Genomic DNA, 14408 nt, shown 5'->3' with positions numbered 1-14408 from the left:
GTGGTATGAACATCGACTTCTCCAACTTTAGATAGTTCCTCTGTCCCTCCCGTCCCCTCCTCCTTCCTAGATCTCCCTCTATCTGATCATTCTCAATCAGTACCCCGTTCCTGCCTTCTCCCCATACCCCCTGACTCCACTATCCTTAAGAGCTCTATCCAGCTCTCTCTTGAATGCATTCAGAGAATTGGCCTCCACTGCCTTCTGAGGCAGAGAATTCCACAGATTCACAACTCTGACTGAAAAAGTTTTTCCTCATCTCGGTTCTAAATGGCCGATCCCTTATTCTTAAACTGTGGCCCCTTGTTCTGGACTCCCCCAACATTGGGAACATGTTTGCTGCCTCTAACGTGCCCAACCCCTTAATAATCTGATTGGACTGATCCAGGATGGGGAGGAATCTGCCTACAGAGGGGAAGTGACACAGCTGGCATCCTGGTGCCATCGCAACAACCTGGAGCTCAACGCTCTCAAGACAGTGGAACTAATTGTAGACTTTCGAAGAGCTCCTCCTCCCCTCCCCCCACTCACACATCTGTGGAGTCATTTAAGTTCCTTGGAACCATCATCTCCAGGGACCTTAAATGGGGGGCCACCATCGACTCCACAGTCAAAAAGGCCCAACAGAGGATGTACTTCCTGCAGCAATTGAAGAAACACAATCTGCCACAGGCAATGATGGTCCATTTCTATACTGCCATCATTGAGTCCGTCCTCACCTTCTCCATCATGGTCTGGTTTGGCTCAGCCACCAAGCACGACATCCGGAGGCTGCAACGGATCGTTCGCACAGCTGACAAGGTTGCTGGCTGCAACCTTCCCCCCATTGACGAACTGTACACTGCAAGGGCCAGGAAGCGAGCGGGCAAGATCATCTCTGACCCCTCTCACCCTGGCCGCAAATTCTTCGAAGCACTTCCCTCTGGAAGGCGACTCCGGACTGTCAAAGCAGCCACAGCCAGACATAAAAACAGCTTTTTTCCAGGAGTGATAGTTTTACTCAATACCCAAAGTCTGTAGTCTCTTTTTTGCTCTGGTTTATTTTCATCCACATGGTTAGACCGTAATGTTGTATCCTTATTGTTTTGATGTGTTTATGCTTTATTCTTAATTGTTAACTGTATGTTTGTGTTGTTATTTGTGAGCGGAGCACCAAGGCACATTCCTTGTATATGCACATACTTGGCCAATAAACTTATTCATTCATTCATTCATCCATTCATTCATCCATTCATCCATTCATTCATTGTACTTTTTCACAGTCGCCTTCATTTGTCTGTATTTTCCATCCAGCAATAAGCAATTTCCAAACTTTCAATCAGGCTGGAATTACTTAGTTGTTCCCAAACTATACCGAAATAATGCAATTAAGTTGAACATTTCAGTTAAAAAAATGCCATTGAGAAGTTTGAAACTGGATTTATTAAAATTGATTTTTTTTCTTCTTTCTAATTACTTAGAACATACATTGTACAGTCTCATTTTAAATGCTCTTCCAAGAGCAACATGAGACAGACCAAAAACCAGTGATGTACATTAAAAGACCCTTCCAATTAGTGTTAAACAGTCAGGTCAGTTTGTAACGAACCTTACATATTTCATCTTGTCAATTTCAGCAGCCTTGGTCACTGGAATGCAACAGGATTAATGCTGGTAAACTTAATTAGTCTAATGTACACATGAACCTTTCCATAACTGGCACAGTACACCGTTTTTTTTAGTCCATAATAGTGATCTTTAAAAACACAGATGTAGGTAAAAATGAATAGAAATAGAAATATTGGAAAGATGATATAAAAATGTTGGAAATAATCAGCAGATCTGTAGAGAAAGAAACTTATTATTTCAGATGGATGACCTTTATGAGAACCACCGAATGTGCAAGATAAAACAATCTTCAACAGAGGAAGAACGGACAAGGATCTGTGCTGGACAGGATAAGTTGTGACTGATGGGATGATAGTGATTGGGAAAAGGAGGTAAAAGACAAGAGAATGAAGCTCTGAAGATGCAGGGAGAAACTCAGCATGACAGGCAGCATCTCGGGAGAGAAGGCATGGGTGATGTTTCGGGTCGACACCCTTGTTCTCCAGACTAGCTTTCGTCTAGTTAATGTGTAAATACAAGCAAATAATCTGAAATTGCCAAGGGAAAGTGGTGTGAATATTGGAAATATGGAATAGAAATGCCTGAAAGATTGATAATCTGCAATTCTGTGTTTCTATGTTTCTTGATCTCAATGTGAGGTCTGCAAAGCTGTAATTTCTCAGTGATGATGATGCAGTGCATTGCAACAGCACAGGAGGCTGAAGCCATCCGCTGATGATGATGATGATGCAGTGCATTGCAACAGCACAGGAGGCTGAAGCCATCCGCTGATGATGATGATGCAGTGCATTGCAACAGCACAGGAGGCTGAAGCCATCCGCTGATGATGATGATACAGTGCATTGCAACAGCACAGGAGGCTGAAGCCATCCGCTGATGATGATGATACAGTGCATTGCAACATCACAGGAGGCTGAAGCCATCCGCTGATGATGATGATGCAGTGCATTGCAACAGCACAGGAGGCTGAAGACCTCTGCTGTTTCTCAGCAGAACAGGCAGCATCTCTGGAGAGAAGGAATGGAAGACATTTCGGGTGGAGACCCTTCTTCAGACTGAGAGTCGGGCAGAGGGAGACACGGAGATAAGGAAGTGTAAGGTGTGAAAACGAGATATCAAAGGAGATGTGAATCAAGGAAAATGTAGAATAGATCATTGTTAGCTAGGAGAAGGTGACAATGAAGCACACAGAGATAGAATTTAATCAGGGAACAGTCAGACTGGTCGGAGAACTAGGAACAGGGAGGGACGGAGAGAGAGGAAAAGCAAGGGTTACTTGAAGTTAGAGAGGTCAATATTCATATCCCTGGGGTGTAAGCTGCCCAAGTGAAATATGAGATGCTGTTCCGCTGAGTTCCTCCTGCATGTTGTGTCTATCTTTGGCTGCAGACTCAGGTCTGCATGGGAGAGGGATAGGTAATCATCTGACAGGCCATCTGAGAGGGATAGGTAATCATCTGACAGGCCATCTGAGAGGGATAGGTAATCATCTGACAGGCCATCTGAGAGGGATAGGTAATCATCTGACAGGCCATCTGAGAGGGATAGGTAATCATCTGACAGGCCATTGAAACTTGGGCTCACATTTGTGTAATGAATGGAGGTTCAAAACATTCCCACAATTTGCATTTGGTCTCCGTAATACACGGGCTGCCACATCATTTGCAGCAAATATCTTGCACTAAAGTGGATGTAGCACTTCACGTAGAAGTGGCTGCATGGGTGGGTGCCATGGTTAGGGGAATGGAACATAGAAAAAGGAACATCTTCGGAGTTCGCTGGGCGGCACGGACTTGGAGGGCCGAAAAGGCCTGTTTCCGGCTGTATATATATGATGATGATATGATAGTACTGTCAATGGAGGGAGAATGAGATTGGTGGCGGTATAACAGCTCTAGATATAAGAAAACAGTAATTGTGGGGGGTGACCTGTTGAACAGCGAACATACATGAAATGGAAAGCTGGAGTAGCTCAGCGGGTCAGACAGTGTCTCTGGAGAAAAGGAATAGGTGATGGTTCGGGTCGAGGCACGTGTGAGGCCACTCCTCAATATCCCACAGCTCTGCTCTTGTTCCCCCTCCCCCCCATGTACAACAGGGACAGAGTCCCCCTAGTCCTCACCTTTCACCCTATCTGCCGTCACATACAAATACATAATCCTCCGACATTTCGCCACCTCCTACTGGATCCCACCACTAGTCAGATCTTCCAATTACCACCCCTTTCCGCAGAGACCATTTCCTCCGCAACTCCCTGGTTAACTCATCCCTTCCCACCCAAACCACCCCCTCCCCAGGTACCTTCCCCTGCAACCGCAGAGGATGCAACACCTGTCCCGATACCTCCTCCCTCAACTTTCTATCCAGGGACCCTGACAGTCCTTTCAGGTGAGGCAGAGGTTCACTTGCACCTCCTCCAACCTTATCTACTATATCCGTTGTTCCAGATGTGGACTCATATCAGCAAGACCAAGACATTCGTTTAGCTGAACACCTTCGCTCAGTCCGCCTGGACCTACGTGATCTCCCAGTTGCCACACACTAACTCCCCTTTCCATTCCCACACTGACCTTTCTGTCCTGGGCCTCCTTCATTGTCACAGTGAGGCCAAATGCAAATTGGAGCAACAGCACCTCATATTTTGCTTGGGCAGCTTACACCCTAATGGTATGAACATTCTCTAACTTCAAGTAACCCTTGCTTTCCCTCTCATATCATATCATATCATATCATATCATATATATACAGCCGGAAACAGGCCTTTTCGGCCCACCAAGTCCGTGCCGCCCAGCGATCCCCGTACATTAACACTATCCTACACCCACTAGGGACAATTTAAAAAAAAAACATTTTTGCCCAGCCAATTAACCTACATACCTGTACGCCTTTGGAATGTGGGAGGAAACCGAAGATCTCGGAGAAAACCCACGCAGGTCACGGGGAGAACGTACAAACTCCTTACAGTGCAGCACCCGTAGTCAGGATCGAACCTGAGTCTCCGGCGCTGCATTCGCTGTAAAGCAGCAACTCTACCGCTGCGCTACCGTGCTCTCCCCATGCTTCCTCCACCCTCGTCGTTGTATTAATTTCACTGTCATCCTGTTACATTTCACTGTCTTGTAATCTACCCCACAGCCAACATTGGACCACTGTGGGCTCCACCTTTCCTTGACCATCATTATGTTTTCATATCTTTCATTCATTTGTTCTAAATCTCTCTACATCACCATCGATATTTATCAATTGCTTTTCCCCTGACTCTTAGCCTGTCGAAGGATCTCGACCTGAAACATCACCCATTTCTCCTCTCCAGAAATGTTACCTGACCCTCTGAGTTACTCCAGTATTTTGTGTCTATCTTCGGTTTAAACCAGCATCTGCAGTTCCTTTCTACACAGGAAATGGAACTAGGTGGAGTCATATCAATTGCAGTGGGAAAATAAAACAATGATTGAGCTAATAGAAAGATGCATTAGAAATAGGAGAATGCACATCTCTCAGTATAGATGCACCAGAAATGGAGAAAGCATGAGAATGCAATGGAGTTCCTTGAGAAATGGGAGGAGCTGAGAGCCTGTGAAATGGGGACTAGTCAGAGATGGGCTCTGAAGATAACGGTAGGGTGGAACTTGGAAGCAAAAATGATGGCATCGAGGCAAGAGTATGAAGTAGCAACAGGAACGTCAATGTATTGGAATAAAGCGAGGGTGGGGGGTGATCTGACTGAAACAGCGTAGGTTGCATCCATGGAGGTAAACATTGACATCATCTCTTTGGAGAAAGTGAGTAGAATCAAAGGAGATATAAATGGGAACAATCTTAATTAATAATGAAGGGTGCAGTGGAGCGAAACTCGTCAATCTCTGTTAAAGAAAACAAAACACTCAATCTGTCCCCGGTGAAACATAAGTTGGGTTTGGGAAAAGGCAGAGAGAATGGACAAAAAGAGAGTGGGGGCATGGCAATGGAAATAAAGACCCCAGGACAGTATGCAACAAAGGAGAAATAGTCACAATGACTAATTGCAGGAGCACTTCAGTGATTTAACCAATTAAGACAGTGAGCAAGCAATCAGAGGATTTGGAGAGAACATATCATATATCATCATCATATATATACAGCCGGAAACAGGCCTTCTCGGCCCTCCAAGTCCGTGCCGCCCAGTGATCCCCGCACATTAACACTATCCTACACCCACTAGGGACAATTTTTTAAAAACATTTTACCCAGCCAATTAACCTACATACCTGTACGTCTTTGGAGTACAGGTATGTACATGCCACAAACCAGAATTGTTTGGGTGTTCCAAAATCCTTTGTAAGGATATTCCAAAAACAAAATGTCCTGCTGTTATGAATGTAAAATGTAGAAAGAAAAAAAAAAGTTTTTTTGCTAGTATTAATTTTTTTTTAAAAGTCCTCAACGTAACCGATTGTTTTAGGAACGTGATTTTAAATAATCATGGAATACATTCCACAGATATGTTCATATTTAACACACAAAATCCACTGGCATCTTTCCATGTGTACCTTTCCTATGATTAAATTAAAAAATCAGATATACCCCACATTTAAAATATTTATTAGAGTACCAATCTAAAAAATATCTACCACAATGATAGAATTGTTTAAAAAAAATGTCTTACCATAACAGATAATGAACAATCACAGTTCAATGATTTAGTTTGAAGGAAATTCAATCACAGCCTTTTAAAGAAGTTATTTTCTTTAAAAACAGCACAATTATTGAAGCAGTTTCACATTTGTGGGAAAGTTTCCTCAAGTGTTTTAATTCATAACATGGGCACATCAAGAAAGGACTGGCTTTCTAAGATGGTCATTATACTGGCATATCAGCCAATGGTCACTAAAGTGTGTGTTCAAAGAAAGGTAATTCTTCATAAATTCTTATGCTGGAGTATTACACCAATCAGCCAAAACATTATGACCACTGACAGGCAAACTGAATAACATTGATTATCTTGTTACAATGGCACCTGTCAAGGGGTGGGATATATTAGGCAGCAAGTGAACAGTCAGTTCTTGAAGTTAATGTGTTGGATGCAGGAGAAATGGGCAGGAGTAAAGGCCTGAGCAACTTTGACAAGGGCCAAATTGTTATGGCCAGACGACTGGGTCAGAGCATCTCTGAAACGGCAAGGCTTGTGGGGTGCTCCCGGTCAGCAGTGGTGAGTACCTACTGACAGTGGTCCGAGGAGGGACAAACCACAAACCGGCAACAGGGTGTTGGGCGCCCAAGGCTCATCGATGCCCAAAATTTTTAATGGTGGTCATGGGAGGAATGTGTCACAATACACAGTGCATCGCACCCTGCTGCGTATGGGGCTGCATGCAGAGGACCAACAGCATATTAGGCAGGTGGTCATAATGTTTTGGCTCATCAGGTCACAATGTTTTGGCTGATCGGTGTCTATAAAGGCCAGAAAATGAATGAGCTGCAACTTTAACAGGTTAATTTCCAGCTTTGCAGATTTCATTTGTAATCAAGGACAGAATTTGAAATAAGATGGAAAATAATTCAAATCTTCCAGGCTGTTTATAAATAATATTTAAACAATTATAATCTTGATCATTCACAAGGCAGTACATCCCAGAATTTTTTTTATCAGTGCACATTTATACAGAAATTATTAAAAAATATTAATACATAAAACCAGTGGGTTTTGGCTATCTTGCACAGTTTAAAATAGCTTCAGAATTTACACCAACGGGTTATTTAACATCCCTTTGAAACGAGCCTCAGTGCAGCAGAACAGGACTAGTCAAAGTGTTTGAGAAAATTAGAAGTTAATTGTTTGGTGAGAGGAACTCATTTTGCCACTAATTTTCTGACCAAGGTTTTCCGGAATACTCGCACGTTTTGTTGATAGTGGTGGCTCGGGAGCAGCAGCTCAGTGGACATCTGACATCTTCAGCAATTCCAGCAATGCCCCGACTGCTCCAAAATAACCCTGCACGACCAAAAGGGAACAGATTTTTAGGGGCTGCCAGACATTTTCCCCAAGGAATGGTAGACAACAGCAATGCTCAGCAAATTATGATGCTGCAATTCAAGATACCGTTTAGATAGCAGTGTGAAATATCTGGTCCACATCTGTACCAATGACATGAGAAATTAAATATAAACACTCAATTTATATTGAGTAAATAATTAATATAAATTCTGATAACTGATCATAATTAATAGATCAATTATGGTCGATAATTATCATTATCAATAATGGTTTTGTTCTCTATTCTGCTAGAAATATTTACATAGATAATTTTTCAAACAGAGGGTATTCCACATGGTATCATTTTATGACTCGATGACTATCATTTCAAGTAGACAGGTTGACATGTCCTTACATGTCTACTTGGCAATGGCGAGTTGAATTAAAGAAAATCTCATAGCAACACGATAAAAAGGCAACACCGCTCAAGAAGAGAGGGAATGTGTGCTTGGTCTGGGGTTGTAGGCGAGGTACTAGAGTACTTTACATCAGCTTTCACCAAGGAGAAGGACATGGACCTTCATGGTCCTTTTCCTTGGTGGAAACAGATGCACAGCATTCAGTGTGGAGAATGCTGATATGCAAGGGTTGGTAAGTTTGCAGATGACACCAAGATTGCTGAGGTTATGGAATGTGAAGAATGCTGTCAGAATGTACAGCAGGAAATAGATCAACTGCTACAATCGGTGGAGAAATGGCAGATGGAATTTGCCTTCATATTGGCCTTCATAGCGAGAGGATTTGAGAAAAGGAGTAAAGAGGTCCTTCTGCAATTGTACAGGGTCCTGGTGAGATCACATCTGGAGTATTGTGTGCTGTTTTTTTTTCCTAATTTGAAGACGGACGTCCTTGCTATTGAGGCAGTGCAGTGTAGGTTCACGAGGTTAATCCCCGAATTGGCAGGACAGTCATATGAGGAAAGATTGGAAAGGCTGGGCTTGTATTCACTGGAGTTTAGAAGGATGAGAGGGAATCTTATAGAGACATATAAAATTATAAAAACACTGGACAAGCTAGATGCAGGAAAAATGTTCCCAATGATGGGGGAGTCCAGAACCAGGGCCCACGTTCTAAGAATAAAGGGGAGGCCATCAGAGCTATCCATGCCCACCTCCCTTTGTGCAAACATCTGGCTCCACACATCTCCCTTAAACTTTGGCCCCTTTCACCTTAAAGCCATGCCCTCTGGTCTTTCAGAGTTCCACCCTGGGAAACAGGTTCTAACTGTTATGCCTCTTATAACTTTATATATTTCTAGCAGGTCTCCCCTCAGCCTCCAACACTCCAAAGAACTCGTCTCGACCCGAAACGTCACCCATTCCTTCTCTCCAGAAATGCTGCCTGACCCGCTGAGTTACTCCAGCTTTTATATCTACCTTCGATTTAAACCAGCATCTGCAGTTCTTTCCTACGCAAGTTTATCTAACCTCTAATAGCGAATTCCCTCTAATCCAGGCATCATTCTGGTAAAACGTTTTCTGCACTCTCTCCTAGGTTTCTAGATCCTTCCTGTATTGGGGCAACTCTCGAAATGTGGCCTAATCCAAAGACGTACAGGTATGTAGGTTAATTGACTGGGTAAATGTAAAAGTTGTCCCTAGTGTGTGTCCCTACTGTTAATGTGCGGGGATCGCTGGGTGGTGCAGACTCGGTGGGCCGAAGGGCTTGTTTCCGCGCTGTATCTCTAAATCTCTAATCAAAGTCCTCAAAGAAACCGATCAAGTAAAGCAAGGTCTGACATATTACGTGCAAAGCCAGGCTGATTGTCCCTAATTCACTCAATGTCTTCCAAAGCAGACTCAATTCTATCCGGAATTATCTTTCCTACCGTTGACGTGAAGCTCAACAGCTATAATTCCCTGGATTCTCCCTACTTCTCTTCTTAAACAAATGAACAACATTGGCTGCACTCCAGCTCGCTAGAACCTGGCCATGGCCGGAGAAGATGCAAAGATCTTCGCCAAGGCTTCTGCAATCTTCAGTGTTGCCTCTTTGAATAACCTGGAATAGATCCCATCTGGCTGGATTTATCCACCTTACTGCACTTCTTGAACGCCAATACCACCTCCTCCATCTCTCGGTGGGCCGAAGGGCCTGTTTCTGCGCTGTATCTCTAAAAACTAAGCTGCTGTCTTTCCCAATAACAACTGCTCTCATTTTACTCTCCCTTGTTCCTGCCTAATAGCATTGTCATTTGCGTTACTCTAACTTAGTACCTTCTCCCAAGGTCCAAACTTATCCCTTTACAAAACAATCAGAACATAGAATTGTGATCACCAAAATGCTCTCCCATTGAAACACCAATCACCTGGCCAGGCTTGTTACACAACACATGGACCAGTTTGGTCCCTCCTCCAGTTGAACTATCCATATACTGTTTCAGGAAACCCTCTTGGATACAAATTCACTCCATTGAAGCATTTTGCTCTCAGTAAGTCCCAGTCAATATCGGGGAAGTTACAATTTCCCACTACCACAACCCGAGTGGGTATTGCATCTTTCGATAATGTGTCTACATGTCTGTTATTCTATCTCCCGTTGAAAATGGAGCCTTTTTTTCAACACTAGCTTCATGAAGTGGACACGCAGCATGCTGGGCTGAGACCATCATACACCCATTACTTTTCAACAAAGCAGTCTGCTTTCCCTTTAAGAGCTGAAGGGAGCTTCTAAAAAAGTGGTAGATACCCAGGACCTGAGTTCCCTGCTGCTGGTCACATAAAGTGAACGGAATTATCACTAGCAGTTCAACTCTAGGTGACACAGTGGCACAGCCTTACGGTGCCAGAGACCTGGGTTCCATCCTGACTACTGTTACTGTCTGCACGGAATTTGTACATTCCCCCTGTGACCATGTGGGTTTTCTCCAAATGCACAGATTTCCTCCCACATTCCAAAGATGTGCAAGTTTGTAGGTTAATTGGCCACGTAAATTGCCCCTGATGCGTAGAATGCAAAACTGGGATAACATAGAACTAGTGTACAGGTGATTGTTGGTTAGTGCAGACCCGGTGGGCCAAAGGGCCTCTTTCCACGCTGTATCTCTAAAACTAAATCTAGAAAAATAAAACTAAACTGATAAACATGGTGTCTACCATGATAAAAGGGGGGAGTCCACTGAAATCAATAGACCCTGCTGATTCTAAACCAATCACAAAAATCTACCTGGAGGACTCTTCAAGGTCTTTTGTTTTAGTCACCTTGTGTGTTCTAAATGCAACAATAGATTCACTTTAAATTTCTTCCTTTTGCTTTACTGAGTCTGAAACAAAAAATACTTTGTATTCATAAAAACTCAACAAATATTTTTAAGAGATGAGCATTTGATGTTATTCAGATCACATATCCCTTAGGTGTCACAGGTGGCAATGTGTACAGTTTCAGCTTTTCATCAGCTTTTTTGAAAGTGGTGCATGCTTTGTTGAAAGAGAGCAACATGTCTCATAATTTAATGGGACTCCAATCTGCTCCATAACATGTCCATGGCACCACCTACTGGTGTGATATCCCTGGCATCTACTCATTCAAACTGAAGCATCTATCTCTCGACCCCAAACAACACCCATTCATTCTCCCCTGAGATGTTACCTTTCCCGCTGAGTTGCTCTAGCATTTTGTGTCCATCTGCCTAGATACCTTGGCATCACACACAACGGGGAAACCAATGATCTCTATTGGTTTGAAGTCTGAAGAAGGGTCTCGACCCGAAACGTCACCCATTCCTTCTCTCCCGAGATGCTGCCTGACCTGCTGAGTTACTCCAGCATTTTGTGAATAGATCTCTATTCATCCTTGTACAATACTGAAGTGTCCCCAGTTCATTAATACATTTGGTAAAAGACTATTTGAACAATTCTCATCTTCATGACATGGTTTCTGTGATGAGTTAAAGTAACTCCACTCGAGTCTCGGGTGAAACCATGCAGTGAAATTGAGATGTTTATATTTCGATCTTGCCTTAGTTTTGACTAATTTACTGTATATCAATTCAACTAATGTAAAACAGCACTCACCTCATGCTCCAAGAATAAGGCTTTCAGTTGCCCATTCGACCAATAATCCATTGCATAGGCTAGTAACTTCATTGAGACCATATTAACTCTCAAGAAATTTCCAACAAATACCACTCTGTTGATATTCTATAAAACAGCCAATATTTTGTAGATTAAGACATAAAAATTAACTTCATAAATTTCAGAAAACCTGTGCCCAATTAAGTGCATCACCTTTAAACTAATCAAGCCTTATCCCTCATTGTTAATCTGTCATAGTTATCTTTCAACTGGACAATGTGCGAGCGTGTAACTACAGCTAATGTATCTTTAGCTATTGATTTTGTGGGAGATGGGGGTCAACAAAACCTCCAAATCTTACAGGAAGATATGACTGATATAGAAAAATCAAAGACTGCACTCTTTGCGGTGGCACAGCGGTAGAGTTGCTGCCTTACAGCGAATGCAGCGCCGGAGACCCGGGTTCCATCCCGACTACGGGTGCTGTCTGTATTGAGTTTGTACGTTTTCCCCGTGACCTGCGTGGGTTTTCTCCGAGATCTTCGGTTTCCTCCCACAATCCAAAGACGTACAGGTTTGTAGGTTAATTGGCTTGGTAAATGTAAAAATTGTCCCTAGTGGGTGTAGGATGGTGTTAATGTGCGGGGATCGCTGGTTCGGCGCGGACCCGTTAGGCCGAAAGGGCCTGTTTCCGCACTGTATCTCTAAACTAAACTAAACATTCGGACTCTTCATACCAACTCTATGATCATGACCCCACAGACGAACACCTGGCCACCATCTCCAAAAGGGTTTTTGACCTGATAACCTCTGGCAATCTCCTCTCACAGCCTCCAGCCACATAGTTCCCGAGCCCCACACTGCCCACTTCTATCTCCTTCCACAATCCACAATCAGGAACGCCCTGGCAAATCCACAGACTGCCCTTCCTGCTCCTGCCCCACAGAACTCATCTCCAAATAATATCTCCCAAATACCGTCACAACTCTTCAATCCATTTGCCTCACACCTTTTGTCTTTTCAACTCCGGGCCTTGACTACCTTCTGCTTATCAAAAAACCCTAACTGTACAACCTATTGCCTGCCAGGCTAATGTAACCCCACTTTTAGCTAATGTAACCCCACTTTTAGCTAATGTAACCCCACTTTTTAAAAAGGGAGGGAGAGAGAAAACAGGGAATTATAGACCAGTTAGCCTAACATCGGTAGTGGGGAAAATGCTAGAGTCAGTTATTAAAGATGTGATAACATTACATTTGGAAAGTGGTGAAATCATCGGACAAAGTCAGCATGGATTTACAAAAGGCAAATCATGTCTGACGAATCTTATAGATGTAACTAGTAGAGTGGATAAGGGAGAACCAGTCGATGTGTTGTATCTGGACTTTCAGAAGGCCTTCGACAAGGTCCCACAAGGGAGTTAGATTGGTGTACAAACTTAAAGCACACGGTATTGAGGGTTCAGTGTTGAGGTGGATAGAAAATTGGTTGGCGGACAGGAAGCAAAGAGTAGGAATAAACGGGTCCTTTTCGGAATGGCAGGCAGTGACTAGTGGGGTACCGCAAGGCTCAGTGCTGGGACCCCAGTTATTTACAGTGTATATTAATGATTTGGACGAGGGAATTGAAACATCTCTAAGTTTGCGGATGACACGAAGCTGGGTGGCAGTGTTACCTGCGAGGAGGATGCTAGGAGGCTGCAGAGTGACTTGGATAGATTAGGTGAGTGGGCAAATGCATGGCAGATGCAATATAATGTGGATAAATGTGAGGTTATCCACTTTGGCGGCAAGAACAGGAAAGCAGACTATTACCTGAATGGTGACCGATTAGGAGAAGGGGAGATGCAACGTGACCTGGGTGTCATTGAAAGCAAGCGTGCAGGTGCAGCAGGCAGTGAAGAAAGCGAATGGTATGCTGGCATTCATAGCAAGAGGATTTGAGTTTAGGAGCAGGGAGGTTCTACTGCAGTTGTACAGGGCATTGGTGAGACCGCACCTGGAGTATTGTGTGCAGTTTTGGTCTCCTAATCTGAGGAAAGACGTTCTTGCCTTAGAGGGAGTACAGAGAAGGTTCACCAGATTGATCCCTGGGATGGCGGGACTTTCATATGAAGAAAGACTGGATAGACTAGGCTTGTACTCGCTGGAATTTAGAAGACTGAGGGGGGATCTTATAGAAACATATAAAATTCTTAAGGGGTTGGAGAGGCTAGATGCGGGAAGATTGTTCCCGATGTTGGGGGAGTCCAGAACCAGGGGTCACAACTTAAGGATAAGGGGGAAGTCTTTTAGGACCGAGATGAGAAAACATTTCTTCACACAGAGAGTGGTGTGTCTGTGGAATTCTCTGCCACAGAAAGTAGTTGAGGCCAGTTCATTGGCTATATTTAAGAGGGAGTTAGATGTGGCCCTTGTGGCTAAAGGGATCAGGGGGTATGGAGAGAAGGCAGGTACAGGTTACTGAGCTGGATGATCAGCCATGATCATATTGAATGGCGGTGCAGGCTCGAAGGGCCGAATGGCCTACTCCTGCACCTATTTTCTATGTTTCTATGTTTCTATGTTTGTCATGTCCCTTCTCTCTTCCAGCTTCCTTCCCCCATCGACAAGCAGTTTGAAGAAAGGTTCTGACATGAAATGTCACCTATCCATGTTCTCCAGAGATGCTGCCTGACCCACTGAGTTACCCCAGCACTCTGTGAAACGTCACCTATCCATGTTCTCCACAGATGCTGCCTGACCCACTGAGTTACTCCAGCACTCTGTGAAACG

The 14408-nt window shown here is 43.7% G+C and overlaps 1 protein-coding gene across 2 annotated transcripts in view; it reads right to left on the bottom strand.

Moving 5' to 3' along the window:
- Positions 1–1403: 1403 nt before the first annotated feature.
- Positions 1404–14408, bottom strand: part of LOC144601517 (pantothenate kinase 1) — a 32626-nt gene continuing 19621 nt past the window's right edge. For both annotated transcript variants that reach the window (XM_078413739.1, XM_078413740.1), the window contains 2 exons: positions 11635–11760; positions 1404–7579 (listed from right to left, as the gene is read on the bottom strand). In XM_078413739.1, the coding sequence (XP_078269865.1) occupies positions 7520–7579; positions 11635–11760 (186 nt within the window). In that variant the 3' untranslated portion in view covers positions 1404–7519. The remainder of the gene's footprint in view (positions 7580–11634; positions 11761–14408) is intronic.

Source organism: Rhinoraja longicauda, chromosome 16, assembly GCF_053455715.1.
Source record: "Rhinoraja longicauda isolate Sanriku21f chromosome 16, sRhiLon1.1, whole genome shotgun sequence".
In the NCBI taxonomy this organism is placed as follows: Eukaryota; Metazoa; Chordata; class Chondrichthyes; order Rajiformes; family Arhynchobatidae; genus Rhinoraja; species Rhinoraja longicauda.
The sequence above is the reverse complement of the archived record's forward strand: the minus strand, read 5'-3'. Positions and strand labels throughout refer to the sequence as shown.